This window comes from Scomber scombrus, chromosome 6, assembly GCF_963691925.1.
Source record: "Scomber scombrus chromosome 6, fScoSco1.1, whole genome shotgun sequence".
NCBI lineage: Eukaryota > Metazoa > Chordata > Actinopteri > Scombriformes > Scombridae > Scomber > Scomber scombrus.
Genome location: NC_084975.1, coordinates 9,330,476 through 9,351,377, shown reverse-complemented (window position 1 = coordinate 9,351,377; position 20,902 = coordinate 9,330,476). Strand labels below are relative to the sequence as shown.

General features: G+C 40.1%; 1 protein-coding gene across 2 annotated transcripts in view; it reads left to right on the top strand.

Moving 5' to 3' along the window:
* The first annotated feature begins 4,264 nt into the window (after positions 1–4,264).
* The window catches only part of sntb2 (syntrophin, beta 2), a 28,496-nt gene continuing 11,858 nt past the window's right edge, over positions 4,265–20,902 (top strand). For both annotated transcript variants that reach the window (XM_062420091.1, XM_062420090.1), the window contains exon 1: positions 4,265–5,209. In XM_062420091.1, the coding sequence (XP_062276075.1) occupies positions 4,471–5,209 (739 nt within the window). In that variant the 5' untranslated portion in view covers positions 4,265–4,470. The remainder of the gene's footprint in view (positions 5,210–20,902) is intronic.

Below are 20,902 nucleotides of genomic sequence, written 5' to 3'. Positions count from 1 at the left end.
ATTAAGTGATTATGCTATGATACAGTATATACATCTTAAACTAAAGCTTTACTGAACCCTTTTTTAGTAAGAATCAAGAGATGCTAAACCACCACTTCTTCTTCCACCCATCATCCAGATCCCAACCACATCATCTTCCATATGTCACCCACACACACACACACAGACACACACACACATCGTCACTCATGCACAGAGCCCAGCTCCTCCCACTCAACTCTCCAGTATGTTTTAAGGTTTGAGCAGGATCTTCCTTACCTGCTGCACCGTGACTTCACTCCACCTGACACACACACAGCTGGTAGGGAGACAAACATGGGAGCACAGGGCAAAACTATGTTAGTGGAAAGGTGGAGGTGGGCGGTAGTAGTTTTAGGGGTGTAAATGCCATGCAGCAGAGTCAACATATAACCCTTTCATTTTAGCTCTCTGTGGTTGCCTTGTTTTGTTTACATTTTTTGTCATGAATGTAACTTAGAGACACAGAAACAGAATTGTAAAATTATAAAGCATAGTAAAATGTATTTTTAATCATTTAAAAAAAGGGGGGTTCGTAATGAGCGGCTGCTGCATATCGAGGCCTCATTTGCATTTTTAGACACGCTTGAAAGTCCCCAGGTACAGCCGGACGAGGTACGACAGCGGCGACACTGTGAATGTAACGGGGTGAAGCTGCAGACTGCACCTTTCAAACTGACGCAGCATGATGATGATGATGATGATGTTGATGATGTGAAGCGAGCAGATGATACTCCCGCCTCTCTCACACTCCCCATGGACGCTTTGCAATCTGCTCTGGTTTTGTAAACACTAAGTTAAACCTCAACTGCAATAAAATCGAACGACAAACACGACGAGCGCCGTCTGTGAGTTTTACTGTCCTGATCTGTTGCTGTGAGTCACCACGGAACAGCTTCAGCAGCCACAGAGCTTCATAAATAAACAGAAACATAATATGTATATTTCAGGGAGTCAGAGGTTTGTGTATCCTTGGAAGTAAAATCCTGTTTTTAATATGCATGAGTAATAACAAATAGACTTATTCTAGAAAGCTCATGAATCATTTTTACCGACACAACATTTTAAACTACTAATGCTAACAAGCTATTTCAGGAACAACTTGTGATTGGTTGAACAAAGCAAATGAGTTGACTATAAGTTGACTGTATACATTTCCTTCATTTGAACCAGTATCACTACATCTTTACATTAATCAGCTTTCCAGTTCTTCATCAGAGAACCAGAGAAATTATTGACATCAAATTCCCAAATTCTGTATGAGGCATTTCCTGGCTGGACCATAACTGTATGTAAAAACTGTCTGAAAACTGTCCAATTAATTTCTAATTCAAGACTTCAGAAATCTTAAATCTTTCCAAAGTGAGCTCGGCTTTTTAAGGTGGAGGTTTCAACAAGTTATGAGGGGAATACAGAATGGTTGTTGTTGTTTTACATAGTTTGGGACTTAAATTACTTTCTTTCTTTCTCAGAGTTAGTCGAAGAAGGTCATTAAGCACTCCCATGTCTCTGTATTATGTACAGAGCTGGAGATAGGAGGTGCTTAGCTTAGCTTAGCATAAAGGCTGGAAGTGCCTGGCTCAGTCCAAAGTTCAAAAAAATACACCAACAGACACCCCGAAAGATCACAAATTAACTTGTTATATCTCGTTTGTTTAATACATGCACTAACAGGAATGTTGTGGGGGAGGGTGGAGGGGGGGGGGTGTTATGCTCAAATTAAGTGGAGAGATGTGGAATGACATGCAACAAAGGTCTACACACAGCCAGATGCTAACCAGAATGTGTGGCTTAACTGGGAATTACTGGCTGTAACTATCTCTTGACGAACAACAGTGGAGAGCAGTGATTTCTCAGTGTTGTCGTCACCAGGTGGTTACCAGGCAACCACACGCTGGATGGATTTATAAACCATTAATGGTCTAGAAACACTGTATAACCCTGCAATCCCCCTCCATAAAACTATGAACTGTCACTTTTAAACTTCTGTTTGTGTAAAAATTAAACAAATGAGATACAAGTGAGCTTTCAAGTTTGAGTTTGCGGTCTCTTTTTTTAAATGTAAGTATTGTAACAAGGAAACAAGTCATGTTCTGCAAAATACACTCAGCAGTGTTTTAGGTACATCTATAGCTCAAACTAACACCCTGCATTAATCCTGCCTTCTAAAGTTCAGTTTTTAGTTGAAAAATGTTTCAGAAAGGTGTCAATTTAACTTCATAATCATTCTAAAAGTTAAGGCTGTTGACGTGTTTCTAATATTTACTCTATATTTTTTTCTTTTCACTCATTTTGGCATCCATCTCTCTGTATTTGGACTGAGTATTTCCAACATGCAGCTCGCAGAAGGACGAGCTCTTCTCATAGAAAATTAATGGAGGAGAATTGACTGCTTGGTAAAAAAGCTCACAGCTGTGTCTCTGCCACAGCTCTGCTTGTGGTGAAGACTAAAGGCAGCAGGGAGCGGGAACCCATGTTGTGACTCTGTTGGTTGCACACATTAAGGAGTGGATCTGTGCTAAAGGGGTAGAAATAAATCAGATATAATGGATGGAAGATATCAGTACGATATGTCTACAACTAAACTACATCAAGAAAATCTGAATCAAGAGTTGGTGATACATTTTATTAAATGCAAGAACTTTGCTGTTAAATCATAAGGGTTAAGCCCTGTGCTTTATATTGTATTGACACCTGTAATTTCAACAAGTCACTTGAAGGCCACATAGAGGTGACATTATTATCTACTTACTCAAATAAACAAAACATGAAATAATCTCACAAACAGCCCAAGGGATTTCTTGCAGTGTGTTCAACTTCTATAGCCTGATTTTATTAGGCCTCAGGCAACACCTCTGTCATTAGCTCTTAAATTTTACTTGTGGAGATCTTGACATCAGAGGCTTTAATTTCCTGTGATAGTGTTAGTTAGTGATTAGTGTCTGCCTGATGAGACTTTGACTGACCAACAGAGCACATATACTGACTGCCTGATGATGAGAGAGCCATTACAACCTCCAGAAGATGATAACAAAGTTCATAGTAGGCAGCGGTATCCATTAATAGATTCAACACACTGAGTGAATTTAAGAAGGCTTTGTCTCAGTCAGTGCGTCTATAATGCCTCTGTGAAGACCCGCCTCTGTTATCATCATGAATAAATAATCTACAGGTCTACTTGTCTATTGGCTGATTTTGTCATCCGGCTCTGAATCCACTCTTCACACGGATAAACCGTATTAAGCCAACCGGAATGAGACACACAGAAACAGGAAGTGGAGTGATTGTGCCTCCAAAACGAAAGCATAGAATAGTATTAAACTTTCACTTTTTATTCCTTCTGATACGCACTTTAAATTTCACCAGGCTGCCATTTTCTTTATTACTAATGGTTCCAATATTCTCTTATCTCACCCTCTGCTGAGGATTACAGAGCTGCACATAGACACAGTATTTATATGATACATCTGTATAGCCTAAGATATTGTAATATAAATGTTGATATGTAATATATAAACATCATTTGAATATAATTCCTTTAATTTCTTCACTGGTTGAAATCTTATCTCATCTCAGGCTTAACTGATGAGTTTTTTGGCAGAATGATGGTTTACTCACTGGGTACAGTATAACTACCCCTGGGGCCCCAGACCCTCAGGGACAACGGAGGCTCCATGTTCAACTAGTGGTATTTGGTTGGGGAAATGTAATTGTTTTAATTATAATTGCAAATTTGTTGTAACTGCACGCACCACTGAAGCATATTTTAAACTGAAGACAACATCTGCATTGTTTCTGTTTCTTAGGGTTTTAGAAGGCTTTTATTCTTTTATGTTTTACTGACATGGTGCATTTTACTGAATACATCTGTTCTTAACCATGTTACTACAAACTAGGTACTAATAGCCTACTTATAATGCATAGAGAGTGAGGATCAACAGGGCCCCCAGCTCATGTTACTCTGGGGGACCTGGCTGAATCACGTCTTTTTTACTAATTGGCAGATGATGCAGGTGAAGAAACATTAGCAGGTTTTTACATGTGTCCATTAGTAAGTACATATTCTCTGAGTAATCCATTGTCAGCAGCTGTTATGATTTTGGCCAACAATACATTTCGTGTTCTTTGACTTTATTCTGAAAGATTTGGCCGGAAGTTTGCCGGTTGTATTCTTTCTAACTTTCCGGTGGAAGTGGGACAGCTTTAGAGCTTGAACTCAACAACAAGACTCTCTCAGGCTGGCCCATCACTGCCAGGAGTCCTTTTCTTCTCCTCTGCCTCTCTCTGTTTTCCTCTTGCTCTCCCTGCAGCCTCACTGTGAGTGAGTGGGTGTGTCGATGCGGGCCAGTGCAGCCTAGTCGCTGCTTGTGCGCACTCTGAAAAAGAGGGAAAAAGTTGATGATGAGTTTAGTGTGAGAACGGCCCGCCTCGGAGCAGGCTCACCGTCCAGGAATGGCAGTGTGGACCCGAGCGGACAAAAACGGTCAGCTGGACCTTCTCCTCCGGGACCGATGGATCCGAGTGGCGGCCGAGCTCACCCGAGAAACGCTGACTTTAACGGCCGAGGCGGAGGCAACCGGACAGGGGGGCAACCACTGGGACTACAATAACTCTTCGGCAGGCCTGCGGAATGGCATGTCGAACGGAAACGACCCGGGACCAGGTGCGGGGACCCCTGGCCGGGGTCCGTCTGCGGGTCAGGAACAACTACAGAACCAGAACCAGAACCACGGGGGGCGGGGGGGGCGCAGCGGAAGCCCGGGGCGCGGTGGTGGCAGTCGGGGTCAATACGACGGCAACTACGGTCTAAACAGCTCCGGAAAGTACCCGAATAACGGCACAAACTCAGACTTTGGAAGCCCCGGCTCCAGCTACGGGAGCCCCGGGTCCAGCTTCAGCTCGAGACAGGGCGACTGTCCAGTCAGTCTGGACGGCTCCTCGGAGGCGGTGAGGAAGGTCCGAGTTGTCAAACAGGAGTCTGGCGGGCTGGGGATAAGTATCAAGGGGGGGCGCGAGAACCGGATGCCCATCCTCATCTCAAAGATCTTCCCCGGGCTCGCCGCGGACCAGAGCCGGGCTCTGCGGGTGGGCGACGCGATTCTGTCGGTGAACGGGAACGACCTCCGGGAGGCGACGCACGACCTGGCGGTGCAGGCGCTAAAGAAGGCGGGCAAAGAAGTGACGCTGGAGGGTAAGTTGGCCGACGCTACAGCGGGGATTTGCATAGGCCGAGATTACACTCGCGTGTTCCCGTTGCACACCTCTGTGAAGCACCTTCTCTGGCGTGGGTTAGGAAAGTTCAGGTTCTTACTATACTACAAACACACACACAGAAACTGAATCAAACTGAACTTAAAGTATCAAGCAGAGACTAAAACTCTAAGTAGGGTAGATTAGGGTAATGTGGGACACTTTTTGCAATTCTGTCTTGTTTACCTTATTTACATATGAATCCACTACATTATATCAACACCTTATATCATTATGAAATCCCTGAGATGTTTGCTTGTTAAATCAGAAGACAATTTTTGGATATTGTACTCAAAAGGAACATGGCACTTCTATTAATATTCCCTACTATAGATGTAGTAATGTGGGACACTAGTTTTAAGGCTTAGAAATACTTTGATTTATACAAAGCAACTTATCTGCCAAAACTTTCTGAAATGTGCGGACCCATAGTTTTTAGGTAAAAAAAAACAACTAGCAGTCTATATGTTCACGTGTAATTTTAAACAATATAATTTACACAGTGCGCATATAATAGTTAGCTTTAAAATAATTGAATAGAAAAAGAGATAAATGCACTGGAGTTTAGTTGTCCCACATTAGTCAATGTCCTATATTACCTTAATCAACCCTATATAAAATCATATCTGAAACAATTGTTTGAGCTTGCATTAAACATTAAGTCACCAGTTACTTTGGCCCTACATGAATAAGCGCCACATTATATTAAATACATGAATAGCTTAAAGTGAACTCTTAAGTTAATTGGTGCTGCTCTCTGGTGCTGCTGATACACTAACAGGATAATGCATCTATCAGCACACCACCTTTGGCTCCTTTTAAAGAAGAGCAGCAGGATGCACATTTCCATTCCCTAACGCATGGACAACTTAGTCCACACACGCTCAAATAATCATTTATAAGAGCGGACACACTGACATAAACAAACATGCTCACATTCTCAGTTGATCTATGACCAGAGGCGGAGGAGCGGGGATTAAATGATATCAACAGAACAGAAAGCCTTTGATTAGTGTAAACAGGAAAGTAACCACAGACGGGGTCCCATTCAGACTTACATACATTAGCTCTGTATATTTGAGTGAGGGCTGCCAAAGATAAGAGGTCACTGTAAACATGATCAGATTAAATTTGTCCCTTGATACTGTCAAGGAGAGAGACATAGTGAAAGAAAAAGTGAAACAAATGATGAAAAATGGGCTGTAGGGAAATGACTATGTTGCAACAGCAAATAAGTAGAATATAACCTCTTCTATCTCATGACAAAGTGCTAAGCAGTAATGTGCCAATGTAGATTTACAGATGTACTTCTAAAACAGCAGCAGTGGAACAAACTGAAGGATGTACAGGATACACACGTAAAAAGTTGATATAGGGTATATGATCACATAGTAATAAAAGTTGTATTTACTGCATATTAAGGATGACTATCATACTATGCATCATATATGTACTAGTATATCATCAGTTTATTTGTTATGACCAAAATCAGGTTTAAGAATTAACATATATATTATCCAGTAAGTTACAATTTATGCAGCTTATACGGCTGACTGAAATTAACATTATAGTGATTTTTTTTTTGTCCCCTAAAAATACAATATTGTAGTATTTTTTTCAATAAACAATACATTTTTTCTCAATGAGCTCAAATTGGTGCTTTCTAAAGTTTAAAGCTGTATTCACGCTACGTTTTAGTAGAATTGAATCAAATGACTATGGGTCTAAGTGAAAAGGGTTGATAGTAGAGACAATGCATTCTTAGCTTTGACCTTTATTAGCTAATGTTTTTGATTCGCAGCACATTTATTGTATGGTTCAGTCATAGCGCTCCGACCAACCTCGAAACTCCTCAAAAAAGACGTTACAAGCTAGCTGCAGAAGAAAGTAGAGCTCGACCGATATATTAAGTCGGCAGATATTATAGGCCGATATTGGCCTAGCATGGATGCATCGGTATTGGCGTATATGTTAAGCTAAAAGAATTTCAGATTCGTATTTGTCAAGCAGACAGAATATCAGCTCCGAATGAACGCTTATGTTGTGCTGTGTCTGTCGAACTTGAAAGTAAACTATTGTTTGCTAATTCTTTAGCCGTAACAACTTTAGATCTAGTTTTATGGTGGTGGCTTTTATGTTAGCTTGTTTTCATGTTTTTCCCCTCAGTGGTTTAAAATTGATTGATGCGGCTTTAATCAATTTTCCAACTGTGTTTGTGTGGTTGTACACTTACAAAATGCTAAATTGTGCTTTCTGATATGGATGGGAGAATATCTGACATTGGGTTTTGTCTTCAAGAGTCATTATTGGTGTGTCTAAAGTGTGTTGAATTCATGTTAGCAGGTCTGTACAAGGTTATAGAAGGTATGGTGGAGGTGTTAAGGCTACTAAACTTCAGTTGGAGTAATAATACATATACAAAGTGAAAAGTACATAGATGGAGGTAGCATACTGCATGTACTGACTCATTGTGGGACTGAATGTATCTCCATGGAGATGAGTTCAGATCCTCAACGGCGCTAATGTAGAACAAGTCAATCTTTAGAAAAGTGGAAAAAAGAGTGAATTGGAGGAAGTGAGGCAACAGAGCCCTTGGGGTTCGGAAACTTCAGGCCACGAGCAGCTAAATGCAGTGTTTAATGGTTTGGAATGAACGCTGGATGAATACTGACGAGAATAAATTGTAGGAACTAATCAATGTGTGACACATTTTCACTGCTTTAACAAGTCAAAATGAGGCCTTTGTTGCACCTCTCAGAGTAAACCAAGGTAAAACGTGACAGACTCTTGTTTAAGGCTGATTGAATGAGAATCAACTATTTTTTCCCAAATATTGCGTTTTCACAGTTGGATGCTTGGTTTATGACTTTTTACAATGTAACACAGTAGAATTGCTTTTGTCCAACGGAGAAATAAGTACAATTTCCAAACCACTGCTGGAATTCGGCCTATTGCAGCCAACATGAGTATAAAACACATTTTCATCCACCCTGAGGTTCGGCCAAGAGGATGTGCCGCCTGCTGCTACAGTATACAGTTCAGACACGGACCTCTGTGTGGAAGAATGTGTCAGCTGCCTGTCACTGTGGCAGTGAGCTGTGTTGTTTGTGGACCGGCTCTTCCTCCTCTGTCTCTGCACGGCTCCCACCGCTCTGTGAAAGGAACGGCAGTCAGTCAGAACGAGGCTTGAGTTTCCAGACCGCTGTGCCGTGTACACAACACATAAACCCCCAGATATTCTCACAATTAGCTTAGGTGCCCCACATTCCTGACCTCCGCTTACATGTGCGTATTTAGGGCAAAGGTCAACTCCAGCGGCTCCGGCTGGGATGATTCATGCTGGTGCACACTTGCAGCACACTTTCAGTGTTTTTTATTCCTGGTTTGAATGGGGGAAGCAGAGCAGACACACATCAGAGAAAGTGATTGATGTAATAGAGGAGAACTAGACTATTAGAAGCATGTTTCCTATCCAGCATGACCACTTAATTAAAAAAATTGCCTTTTGGTTTCTTTAAATCGATCTACTGGACTCAAATAATGCCTCGTTTTCTAAAATACTAGTATACTCTGCAAAAAGGTAATTAAAGAAAATTGAATGTTATTTTAGGCTGATTAAATCTTACTTATTCTTCTCCAAGATAAATAATCTTGTCAAGTGCTGTTTGTACAAGATTAATGAAACTGTTTAAAGATATTCAGGCCGTTCTAACAAATCAGAATCTTAGCTTTGTAAATACAAACCTAGATAACATTGCTTATTTCAAGAATCAGGCCAATTTTAAAGCTGCATTTTATATTAACACTTGGCTCAAATGTCTGTATAATGTGAATATAGTTTTTAACCTATTGTTTGGTTGTTTTTCTGGCTTGGAACTCTTTTCAAATGGAGATTGTTTCCAGTTTTCAGCAGATAAACACACTGTGAGTTACACTACATACCAAGAACCAAATGGCAGAAAAGAATGTTAGCAACAACAGATAATATTTCTACAGGTAAACTTTCTTGCATTTGGCATGTAGTCAGTCATCTCGATGCCATCCTGTCAGAGTTAAAGTTCTCCAGTTTTTTGCTTTGTGAGCAGTTTCTTTGCTCCATGCCCTTGTGTATGAATGAATGAATGAACTATTCTGAAAACATCTGCTTTCGTCCTTGTAACACATGACATACACATCCTAGACATGACAAGCTGTTGGTTAATGCCCCCACAACCCTCCCCAGCTGACTGACAGACATAATATCCCATATGTCCTAATGATTAGTGGAAGCTTGCTGCTGCAGCCCCTTGTGTCTTATTGGGTTAGCCTGCTGGTCGCTGGAAGGAGACGCAGGATGAGCCCTTTGTGTGGGTAATTGGAGGAATAAAAACAGCACATACCAGACACAGGGGCCATTGATGAAACGGGGACAGCCCTGACGAGGAACAGTTCTTTTCTTTTGTTCTGAGGCCAAAGCTAGCCGACCATCCGTTTCACTGTGTTGCTCGCTGTCCTCACGGGGCGAGATCTGCCACGGAGCATGAATCTGCACAGCCTGAAATAGGCCATGCCAGTTTGTCAGCTCTGTCTCATTATGAACCCCACGGCCTGTAATGTCCCTCTGTAGAAATGTCTCCAGTTATCAAGCAGTCAAGAAGTTTTTATTGAACATGTGGAATGTCACAAAAACTGAAATATGAAGTAGGTCTGTTTGCATTAGTTGGGCACACATGGAAATAATTGGCTTTTAAAAATATTTACAGTTTAGAGAAACACCAGACTTTCACAGGTCTAGAAAAGTTCAAGCATTATTTTTAGTCAAATTCAATAAAAATAATGAGCTGCACTGATCTTCTTTTTAAACAATATTAAATACAATATTAGACAATTTGTAAAAACTGGACATTCAGTCAAAATAAGTTGAAATGACACTAATTTTAACAACTTTTTTGGGACACAGATTATTAAGCTATTCCAAGTGGAGAATGTTTATATATGTGTTACAATATGTCTGGAGGTGATCTTTATAAGATGATTATAAGTAATGTGAAAGAAGTCACTCATTCATTTTAGCACCTTTCAGCTCACTGTTTTGGTTTTCCTGCTCAGTGTTTCGGACGAGCAGCTGAGTTTGGTGTAATTTGAGCATTACTGTGGTGGATTGTTTGGTCATCATCATGCTCTGTTAGTTGCTGTCACAGGCTGTCTCGTCTTCATCTTGTATTGTCACTGTGGAGAAATGTCCGACCTCCATCAGAGCAGATTTTCTTTGGGGACATCTTGTATTATAAAGCCTAACTATTTCCACCAATCAGAACAATGTGTCAGTTTTTCATGGTCAACAGGTTTGATCGTGCATCACTCAGCAAACACATCACTCGAATACACTGATCTAACTTTTTCAGTCCCGTTACGGATACCTGGGCTTTGGATATCGGCCAATATTGAGTATTGAGCCTCACTTTGTGGAAGAGCGGGATCATTCTTTTATGTGTAACAACACATCAACATAACTGTCATTTATTAAAATAATGATATATACTACTACACTAAAATAACTTCTACTACTGATACAATATGAGTCATTATGATAGTTGTATCTGACAGGGACAACACCCTGTTTTATGATGAAATGATTATTGCTTTTGCTGTAGTCACTGGCTATATGAATATAGCTATATGAATATGAATTATCTCAGCAGTGCTGAGATAATTAGTTTACAACAGAAAATTAATTGAAATCCATTTTTATTTCATTTCAGTCATGATTGAATTCATTTATCAAAAGTAAAATAGCAGTTTGAAGACATCTCCTTCATGGTGGGTTTTACTGTTACTATTGTTTAACACTTTATAGGCTAAAGTATTAATTAAAAGAAACAGACACTTTAATAATGACAGATATGATAGCTGCAGCTCTATTTTGAACCCTTAAACTGTAAAATAGAGAAGCGATACTTTACATACAAATATAAAGGCTGCACAACCATCTGCACTTTCTCTGCTGGGTTTACGTCATCCGTCTTAAAATGGCCTCCAAACTATAATTGGTCTGTTGACTTTGTGTGTAAGGTCTGTTGACCCGAGTCCCAGCATCCTGTCAGGGAGCAGGGAGGTTAGTCGTCCCTCTCCTGTGATCATCTTACATGACTCACCTGGCTTGTAAAGCTCCACCGCTGCACACACTAATGCTGAATACAGAAAATCTGCCTTACATTTTTGTTTTTTAAGGATTTATTTTGGGGTATTTTTAGCCTTTGTTTGTAAACACAGTAGTGGCACAGAGGCTGACAGGAAGCAGGTAGAGGGAAAGGGGAATGACCTGCAGCAAAGGTCCCTTACCGGATTCGAACCAGGGACGCTACGATTATGTGGCACGCACTTTAAACACTCGACTACCCAAGCACTCCGGAAGACATTTGTAATCTATATCATACTACTACAACACAGAATGATGAATGTGATTATTATTTATTATCTGTAATCTGCTTTATCCTCTGCAGAAAGATGGCACACATATACAAACACACTTCTAGGTTGTACACTGAAAACACTGAATATTACCTGAATATATATAACTGAATATTAGCAAGCTGACCTGTGTAACTTCATGAGTGTTGCAATGTGCTGTTGCAGATGAACACCTTTATGTGTTTACACATGGACAGCATGATTTCCCTAAGGCGAAACCTCTGATCCTGGTTAGAAGATAACAGAAAGAGGAGGCGGGAGGGCGCAGGTGTGACTCTTTGTCAGAGGAAACATGGGAATTCTTTTTATTGTTGTGATTTGTGTGTGTGTGCGTGTGTGTGTGTGTGTGTGTGTGTGTGTGTGTGCTTGAGCTAGTCTGTCCATTATGGTATTATGGTTATGTTATTATCTGCATGTCTTGTGCGTTATACGTGGCGTCATTTCTTTTCTGTGAATCTAATGTGCCGTTAATAAACTGTGTACATTTTTTGAACCATTAGCAGCGGAAGGAAATATATATTATGGTCTGTTGTAGTCTTTAACGTTACTCTTACCTGTCCAGCAGAAAACAGGCAACTTTGGCGTCAGTCTGTTCACATTTCTCTCTCATAAGAGATTTCCATCTGGGAAAGCAGCATCGATGTTTATCCTTGTTTTGTGCCATCATCTGTCCCGATTTCATTTAGCCTCTTCCTGTTTACGTTTTTTTGAGGAAGACGATTCCTGTGATTTTTACTTGTAATGAATAATAAGTATGATCCTGCATTCCTTCTCACAATACAAAATGTTCAACTCGCTCCTCCTCTTCTTCTTCGTCTTCCAACTGTTGTATTTCCGGCGCACGCCCTCTAAGTTTGAAAACGAGAAAAGTCATCTGTACAGCCAGTGTTAGGTTTGTCCATTCTGGGCAACTGTAGAAACATGGCAGTGCAACATGGCGGCCTCCGTGGAAGGCGACCCCCTCCTTCTGTAGATGTAAAGTGCTCATTCTCAGGTAATGAAAACTCATATTTTCAGGTGACTAAACTCTGATTAAAACATACTTATGTATATTATAAGTGTTTGCTGCTTAATGCCACTATATTCTACACACACACTTTAATTTACTTTAACTTTTTTTTAACTTTATATTGAACAGTATTTTTAAAGGCTGTTTTTTTTTTTAAACTTTTTTTTTACAGTAGTAAACCAGGGTACACGTCAACCACTTTTCCACCAGCACTGTGTGTCCTTCAGAGAGTAATATTTATGGAAAATATATTGGAAACCCCCCTAACATTTAAAGGTAAAATAACCCAAGGTAATGCCTGTTTTTGGCTAATCCAGTTTATGAAATACTTAACATATCAAGTGAATTCATTTCATTGATGTAAAAATCCAGTAAATCCAATATTACCATAAAGTAGTCATGTTGGCTGGCATGTAACATTGCAACCAGAGAGCATATTGAAGAGATGGCAACATGTATCTGTGGAAAGAAAAAGTGTCCGTGTAGGTGTGTTGTTGTTTCCAGCACGCACAAAATACCACAGTTCAAATGTAGTTCTCGGTCCACAGTAGCACTTCAGACGTGTGATTCATGTGGGAAATGATAGTGAAACAGATGTAAGGTGACACGCTGTTTTTTAATGCAGAGTGACTCTGCTCACAATGCTTGCTGACACCTCATGTCAGTCTGAATATCATTAATGGAGAAGCTGCTCTGGTCTCACTCACAACTCGCTGTGCATTAGGAAACAGCTCCAGTGTTTAAATTACATTAGTGCTGCATTTTAAACCTCACAGTGCTGTTGAATGAGCTGCAGTCTTATAACACTGAAAGCTGCTGGCATCAAAAGCCTTGGCCAGTTTCCTTTGCTTGTTTACTTTTTATTTGAAAAGGAAATCTTTTCTAAATGAAATCTGTATTTTATTTAGTCACAGGTCTTTATTTAGCACTGATGCACTTAGCTGTTTGGCAGAAATTAGAGAAATTAAAAGAAAAAAAAGGTGAAGGGACCTGCACACCAATGCTCCAACTGCACAGATGATTTCACTTATTTTAGCTGAGCTTGATTGACAGCCACTTCACCCTCTGGTTAGATTTGGTAGACTTTGTTGCACCTGTTAGGGCGGAACTTTTTATGGTCATATAATTTATAGCAGGGTCATATAATTTATAGTGCACTAAAACAACACACACATATATATATATATATATATATCAAACTTGAATTAAGAAAAAGGGTCAAATGTACATAAAATGCTGCCAGTATAATTTTCATATATCAGACAACATATCCACCCATACCCATATCTGTGATAAGTCAATATCGGGTGATAATATCTGCTGACCAATATATCAGTTGGTCTCTAATCTATCGTATAAATGTTATACTTGTATCTTTATTTGTCCACTATGTCAGTGACTACCCACCTTCAACCTGATCAGAGGTCTAATCGGTCAAGACAAATGGCTGTGTTAACATAACATTACCAGCCTGTTTAATTCAGATTTGTTTTGTTTTTTTTAAATTATCAGATCTGATCTTTTTGTGTTGATGTTTCACATTCAGTTATGGTCCTAAAAGGCCACGCATGCACAGATTTCACTGAAAAGGTAGTCGCATGTGTACAAAAACAACCAAACCAATGACAACAAACCCTAAACACAAACCGCTCGGTTAGCTGAGGTTGCCTCCCTTGATGTTTACTTTTTACTGGGCTGTGACACAGACTCATGACGACAGGCAATATGTACAAAGAAGTGACGTAAGATGTTAAAAAAACAACCCACATGATCTGGCAGTTCTGACAGTCGTATAGCCAGATCAGATACAAGACCCTATATGCAAGTGGCCCAGATCTGATATGAAAAAATTTGATTTCGTTTGTTCATACTTTGGTGAAAAAAATCAAATTGGAGTCTTTCGAAGGGGGGGCGGGGGGTGGTGGATTTGGACTGTGGCAGGCCTTTGAAACATGCTTACATTCACCAAACTTAGCTATTGTAGACTACAGTTCGGGTATCAGTAATGTATTGTATTGGCACAGTCAAAGACTGTTCAAACAATACCCAGTTCTCATGTAATATGGTGCAGTAGACTTTTTCACAGCATATGTGACTGCAGGAAAAAGCACAGGTGTAAATAATAAAATGAATGATGGCTGAATTCCATTAAGTTGCTTCGGATTCAGAGTCCTGATGTTGTTCGTGCTGACTCACTATCACGTCTTTACTGGGACACTTGAAAGGAACAGAGCCATCGTTAACATTATTAGTAACACCTGCTGTGCTTTTCCTGCTATGATAAGTCAACATATATGCTTTGAAATTGACTATTGGTGACAATAAACAAAGTTAAAAAATGAACACTGACCTTACCGACTGGCTCTGAAGAAGTCAGACATGTAAATATAAAGTAATAGTATGAATTTGGTTAAACCAGAAGTAAATCCCTGTTAAATAAGAGCTGCTATGGATTATAACACAATTTAAATTACAATATCCGCTCATAAATTCTGAACAGTGACTGAAAAAAAAGGTTCATACACATCCATGCTTTTGTGACTGTATCTGCACATGTGTGTGTACTACCCCACCACTACTTTATACACACACACACATTCACACACGGTCTCCGTCGGGGCTGCATTCTGACACATTGTTCTCATTATGTTTCTGGCAGAAAGCAACTTTGGAGGGAGGAGGAGAAAAGTAAGAGGGACTGGACAGGATTAGGAAAGAGTTAGAGAGGCACGACTTTATGAGAGGTGTGGGACAGAGGAAAGGGAAGGTGAAGGAGTTGAGAGATAGAGGACTGTAGATGGGGAAGGAGGGAGGGAAGAGAAGAGTGAGAAGGAGGAGAGCAGTGGAGGAATGAGAGAAGCAGGCCAAACCACAGGGGAATTTCTGGCCAGTTTTGGGGGAAAAACACAGAGGCCGGGGTATGACTGCCTGACTCGCTGCTCTGTAAGCTATTATTTCGGCCATACCATAAGATGATTACTTTGTGTGTGTGTGTGTGTGTGTGTGGTGAAAAAGAAGAGAGGAGGGCGGTTTGTAGGCAGATAGCTTTACGGGTAGCTCTGCGCCACAACTATCGCCACAACCAAAATATGTGTTGAGTCAGACTCTTGTGCTCCTCTACTACTTGTCCTCTTCTCTTTTTTTTTCTTGTTTCTGTCTCCTTCCATGTTTTCCTCCTTCTCTCTGTTGTAGCGGGCAGTGAAATATGAAGGGAGGCAGATGAGCTGGCCTCATGGGACAGTGGTTGGCATGGGACAGTGTGTGAGATTTCCCTCACACACACATGAATACATACACAGAAGCATGCAAACACACACACACAGACACACACACACACACACACACACACACACACACGAAACGAGTTGGTAGTCCTCTGTGTACAGGCCTAATTAGAAGCAGAAGTGGAGCTGAGTGACGGGCCCGACAGTACTAATGAGTTCTTTTAACAGCACAAAGGAAAGACAGACGGATGGACAGACTGACAAACAGACATGCAGTGCAAGCAGAAAGCACTAAATCTATAATGATAAAAAGGGGGGAAAAAGCAGTTTATCTGAGGAAGACAGACTGCAGAGAGAAAGAGATATTTATTCTGGCAAGAAGAACAGGAGAAAAATGTAGCTCAGAAAAAAGGAAAAAACTAATCGATGCCACTATAAACAGCCTATGAGGATCTACTGGAATTTCACATATTGCTGCAATTATTGTACTGAAACTCAATACTTAGTAAGTACTGGAGTTCTGACTCAAATTTGAGAGTATTGAAAACGGTACTGAACCAGAACTGAAAGCTGGCATCTAGTGTCTGATGAGATTCATAATTTTTAGGTTGTAAGAGTAGATGTAATTTGAACAAGGTAAATTAACTTTTTTTTATTTTTTATTTTTTATCAGACAAATTATTAATCAAAATAGTATTTTTCTATCTATCTGGAGGGGATCTTTACATCATAATTTACCAATGTCAGACTGTATTTCACTCAGTGCTTACATACCTCTTGTTATTTTAGACTTGTTTTAACACTCATCACAATATTAACCCTCTAGTTGTCTTCCCTTTGACCATGCAACTTTTGTCCTCCCTGCTCAAAATTGACCCTTCTTGGTTTGATTGTTTATAAAGCATAAGGTATAAATTATCACCCAGTTCTGTGTTAGACCTTTTAAGCCAACTTCATTCCAACCTATTACCACAGGTTTTTACACATTTACCACACTGCGCTATGGCTCTTGGGATAGCAATTTTGGTTGGTTTATCCAGACCAAAATATCTCATCATATTTGATTTAATGGCAATCCATTTAATAGGTGTAGAATGTATTTTTCTTACTTTTGTGATCTCCTGACTTTTCCTCTAGTAACACATAAGGTTGAATTTTTTTTTGTTAGTGAAATTTCTTGACCACCACTTGATGGATTGTATGAAATGTGTATGTCAGCCCTTTATGACCAAATACCTGCAAAACTTTCCCATCAACCTCAGCTGCATTTTGTGTTTAGAGCTGATAGTAAATTTTACCATGCTAACACACCCATAACCTGCTAAACATCAGCATGTTAGCACTGGCAAAAGTACCACGGTGGGTGTAAACCCTTGGACTTTGTTAGAAAATCATCACAATCAATGTGTAACTTGGTGTTTTCCTTAAATTGGTCAGTCCTGCCTTTTGGTATCTGTTGGCAAAATTTAAAATGATATCCAGACCCTATTATTGGGTGTCATCTTCAGATGTTTTCATAAAATGGTTCATATTAAATAATGATATTTGTACACACCAGCAGGATTCATACTGCATCACACATGAGTGACCATCTTGCAGCCATATAGCTGACAAAAGTAACAACGAGGCAACAGTGGAGCAGGTAGGGTCGGCAGGATGGATGAACCCCATTGTAGTGTTTGTAGCATCTCAGCTGTGAAAAGAGGCTTTATCCAATGACGATGGATTTGATTTCTGTGGCTACATCAAAGACCATAACTGCTCCCAGCCCTTTCATTTAGACACAAAAAAGCAAAAAATGAATAGAAGCAGATGTACAGCGGCCACACTGCCAACAAATTACACAACAGAACATTCATATGCTACACTGCAATAGAGTTTTTCCCCTAACGACATCCAAGAAGTCTTGCTTGTGAAATTATTGACAGCAACATCTGAAAGCTATGGCAAGAACTTAATTATACACAGAGCAAAACTACAAAACCAAAGAGTGTTTGTCATATTTAACATGTCTTCAGGTTAGAACCACACATTGTTGCTATCTCTTCTTCTCTCAGTCGTATCTGTCTTCAGTTACAGAAAACAAAATATCTGCTTTGGAGTAGTGGCGTCAATATCGGTTAATTTTCCTTTCGACAGACTGACATCCATTAACCAGTAACTGGTTAATTTTTAAAACAGTTGTGATTCATCAGTTGGTGGTCAGGGCCAGCTTGTCTGCCCTGGTTAGCGATATGTAAGCCTGTAAGACACTTTTCAGAAAAAGAAGTTTTATAGAATGACATGTCAGTTACCATAATCATTGCATAATCACTCATATTATTCAGCCATCCGTGCTAGTTCTGGGAAGTCGATTGAATCAAATACATTTAAACATAGTTTCTTAAAGCTTATTGTTTTCACTTTTTTACAGGCATTTGTAGAGTCACAAGCCTACATATGATGTCATATATATTCCTACCTTCCTTTTCCATCTTCACACTTATCAGGAAGGCTATTTGGGGAGTTCATTTTACTGCACTGGTGTCCCCCAGGGATGCATACTGGTTCCCTTTCTCCTTCCTTTTACACTACATTACTTGCTGTGTCATCACTTCCCAAAACCTTTTTTCTTCCCTGCCTGCAGATTATACTGATCTGTATCTTTTATCTTAGCATTGACACTTAGGGTAATGCTGCGTTTGTTTTACCTCGGAAGTTGGAAGTCAGAGACTGGGAATGACATCACACCCCAGTTTGAATCGTTCCAGTGCAAGAAGTCAGAAAAGCAGTTCTGGCCAGGTGAGCTATTGGTAACAAAACCAGTTTTTCGCTGTATTTTGCACATACAAACAGCGTAGTAACATGTCCACAGATAGAAATTGGACAGTGCTGTGTGTATGACTGATTTAATGAGACACAAATAAGACGAAACAGGTTATTACTACAACTTTCACACTGTTGATGCCTTGGATTTTGAGGTCGTAACTGGTGAGGTTTGTCCGACCATCCGAGTCAGAAATCTGATTTCTGCGGATATTCCAGTTGAAATTGCTGACTGGGAACTTGGAAACATAACAGTTTAAAGATGAACTTCAACTCAGTGCTCTCTGGTTGACAAACTATGCAATGGTCACTGTTTCTGATCTATTTCATATTTCTACATATATTTGGTTTTTTTATAGTGGAAATTCTTGTCTTTTATTGGCAGATATATGTGCAAATATACCAGCATTAGTAAATAAATTGGAAATGACCATGCTGCCTGCTCCCTGGACTATCAATTTTCTTTGTCCTGCAAGGCAAACATTTTCCTGTATACCTCACTGTTCTACTCGGCCCTAATAAGATGAAAAGAAGAAAACTAATCATATCAGACAAGATTTCCCTGTAGTTTAGTTCAGTAGTCATTTGTAGCAGTGTTTCTGTGGCGATTTTACTGGCTCTGGCACAGGAAGACGACATTGCCTTTCTAAAATTGTGCCTACTAAGCTCTGATTTGCTTGGTTGTTTTTACAACTGTAGAAACAGGCGTCCACGAGCAGGACACCAGATCTGTTTTGTATCGCTGAACAAATCTAAAATGTTGGCAGTGATTCAGTGGTCTGGAACAATGTTAGATTTTTTGGTCAGTAGTCTCTAGTTTCAACTTTGACTTTCCATAAAACACATCCAACTTGTTTTACGTAGTGTGTATTAGTCAGTATTAGTTGTACAGGTTCATGGAAGTACTAATAGCATTATTAATGACGTTGTTAGCAGAATTATCACTTATTGCCAATAACGTGGAATATTAAAAACCAAACCAGCTGCTGCAGCACTGCCAACAGAGGGCTTTGGCGCCACAGTTCAGCGATACTCAGATTGATACTTAGTGAGCCGTTCATGTAGTATTGAAAATATAAAGATGTACAACCACGGAGAGCCCTGGGTCTGCGGCCGGAAAATATCTCAGCTGAACATCTTTGCATAAAATCGGATGATTAGTCTGAAAGTAGGGCTTTGCAGCGGAGCCTTCTTCCCTACATATGACTCTCAGACATAAATATGGGCAGTCAGGAATGCTCACTCTCACTTACTTACTCTAAACCACTTGCGTATGCAGAAATGTGCCCCAGCCTTGTTGGTAGGGGTGGTGTGGTTAAGAGGGCCGGTGAAACAAGGCTCCATTTCTTGGCTCATTGCCTCAGCGTTACTACCAGCACCGCCCTTCTCTATGAGTCATACATAGCGTAATGTAAACACAAGAATGTATGGACTCATGCACTGTGCTGCTCTGTCTGCTTTTATGGCAGAGTTCATTTTAAAATCGTAGACTGAACTTGTCCTTGCAGACTTTATCTTACATTTTTCCAGCTCTCATTTCTCATGTAGACACACACACAAACACACACCTTCGCAAACCTAATATCTCAGTCTCCATTCAAGAATGACCTCACCTCTTGAGAGCCTCGTCTCAGGTTTCAGACAGAGCAGAGCAAACCAATAGCCCGACACATAGATTTTCTTTTTCTTGTATTCACTACACACACACACACACAATCATACTGTGTTGCCAATTTAATGGCACAAATAGACCAAGAGAGCATGTACTGAAGATAATACTGAGGAGATAAAGTAGGAACGTGCAAGAAAGGATAAAAGAGTGGAAGAGCAAGCGAGTGCACGTGACCAAATTTGGAAAGTGAATCCCTCACATTGGAGCAAAAGCCATTCTTTTACAAACAGCAGACCTGCCAAGCACACAGTCGTACAGCCAAGTCAACTCTTGTTTTTCTAAGATAATTTCACACAGAGGACCATTATGTCCTTTTAAGACAAACTGAAAGATGGCAGAAACTGTTTACGTTCCAGATTCTTGGCTGCAATATGATCAGTGTCCTTTTTCATTTGGATAACATACTGTTTGAGTAATTAGGTATGTTTAAACTCTAGGCTGGACAAACACAAGACAAACTCTCCTTCCTTCCCA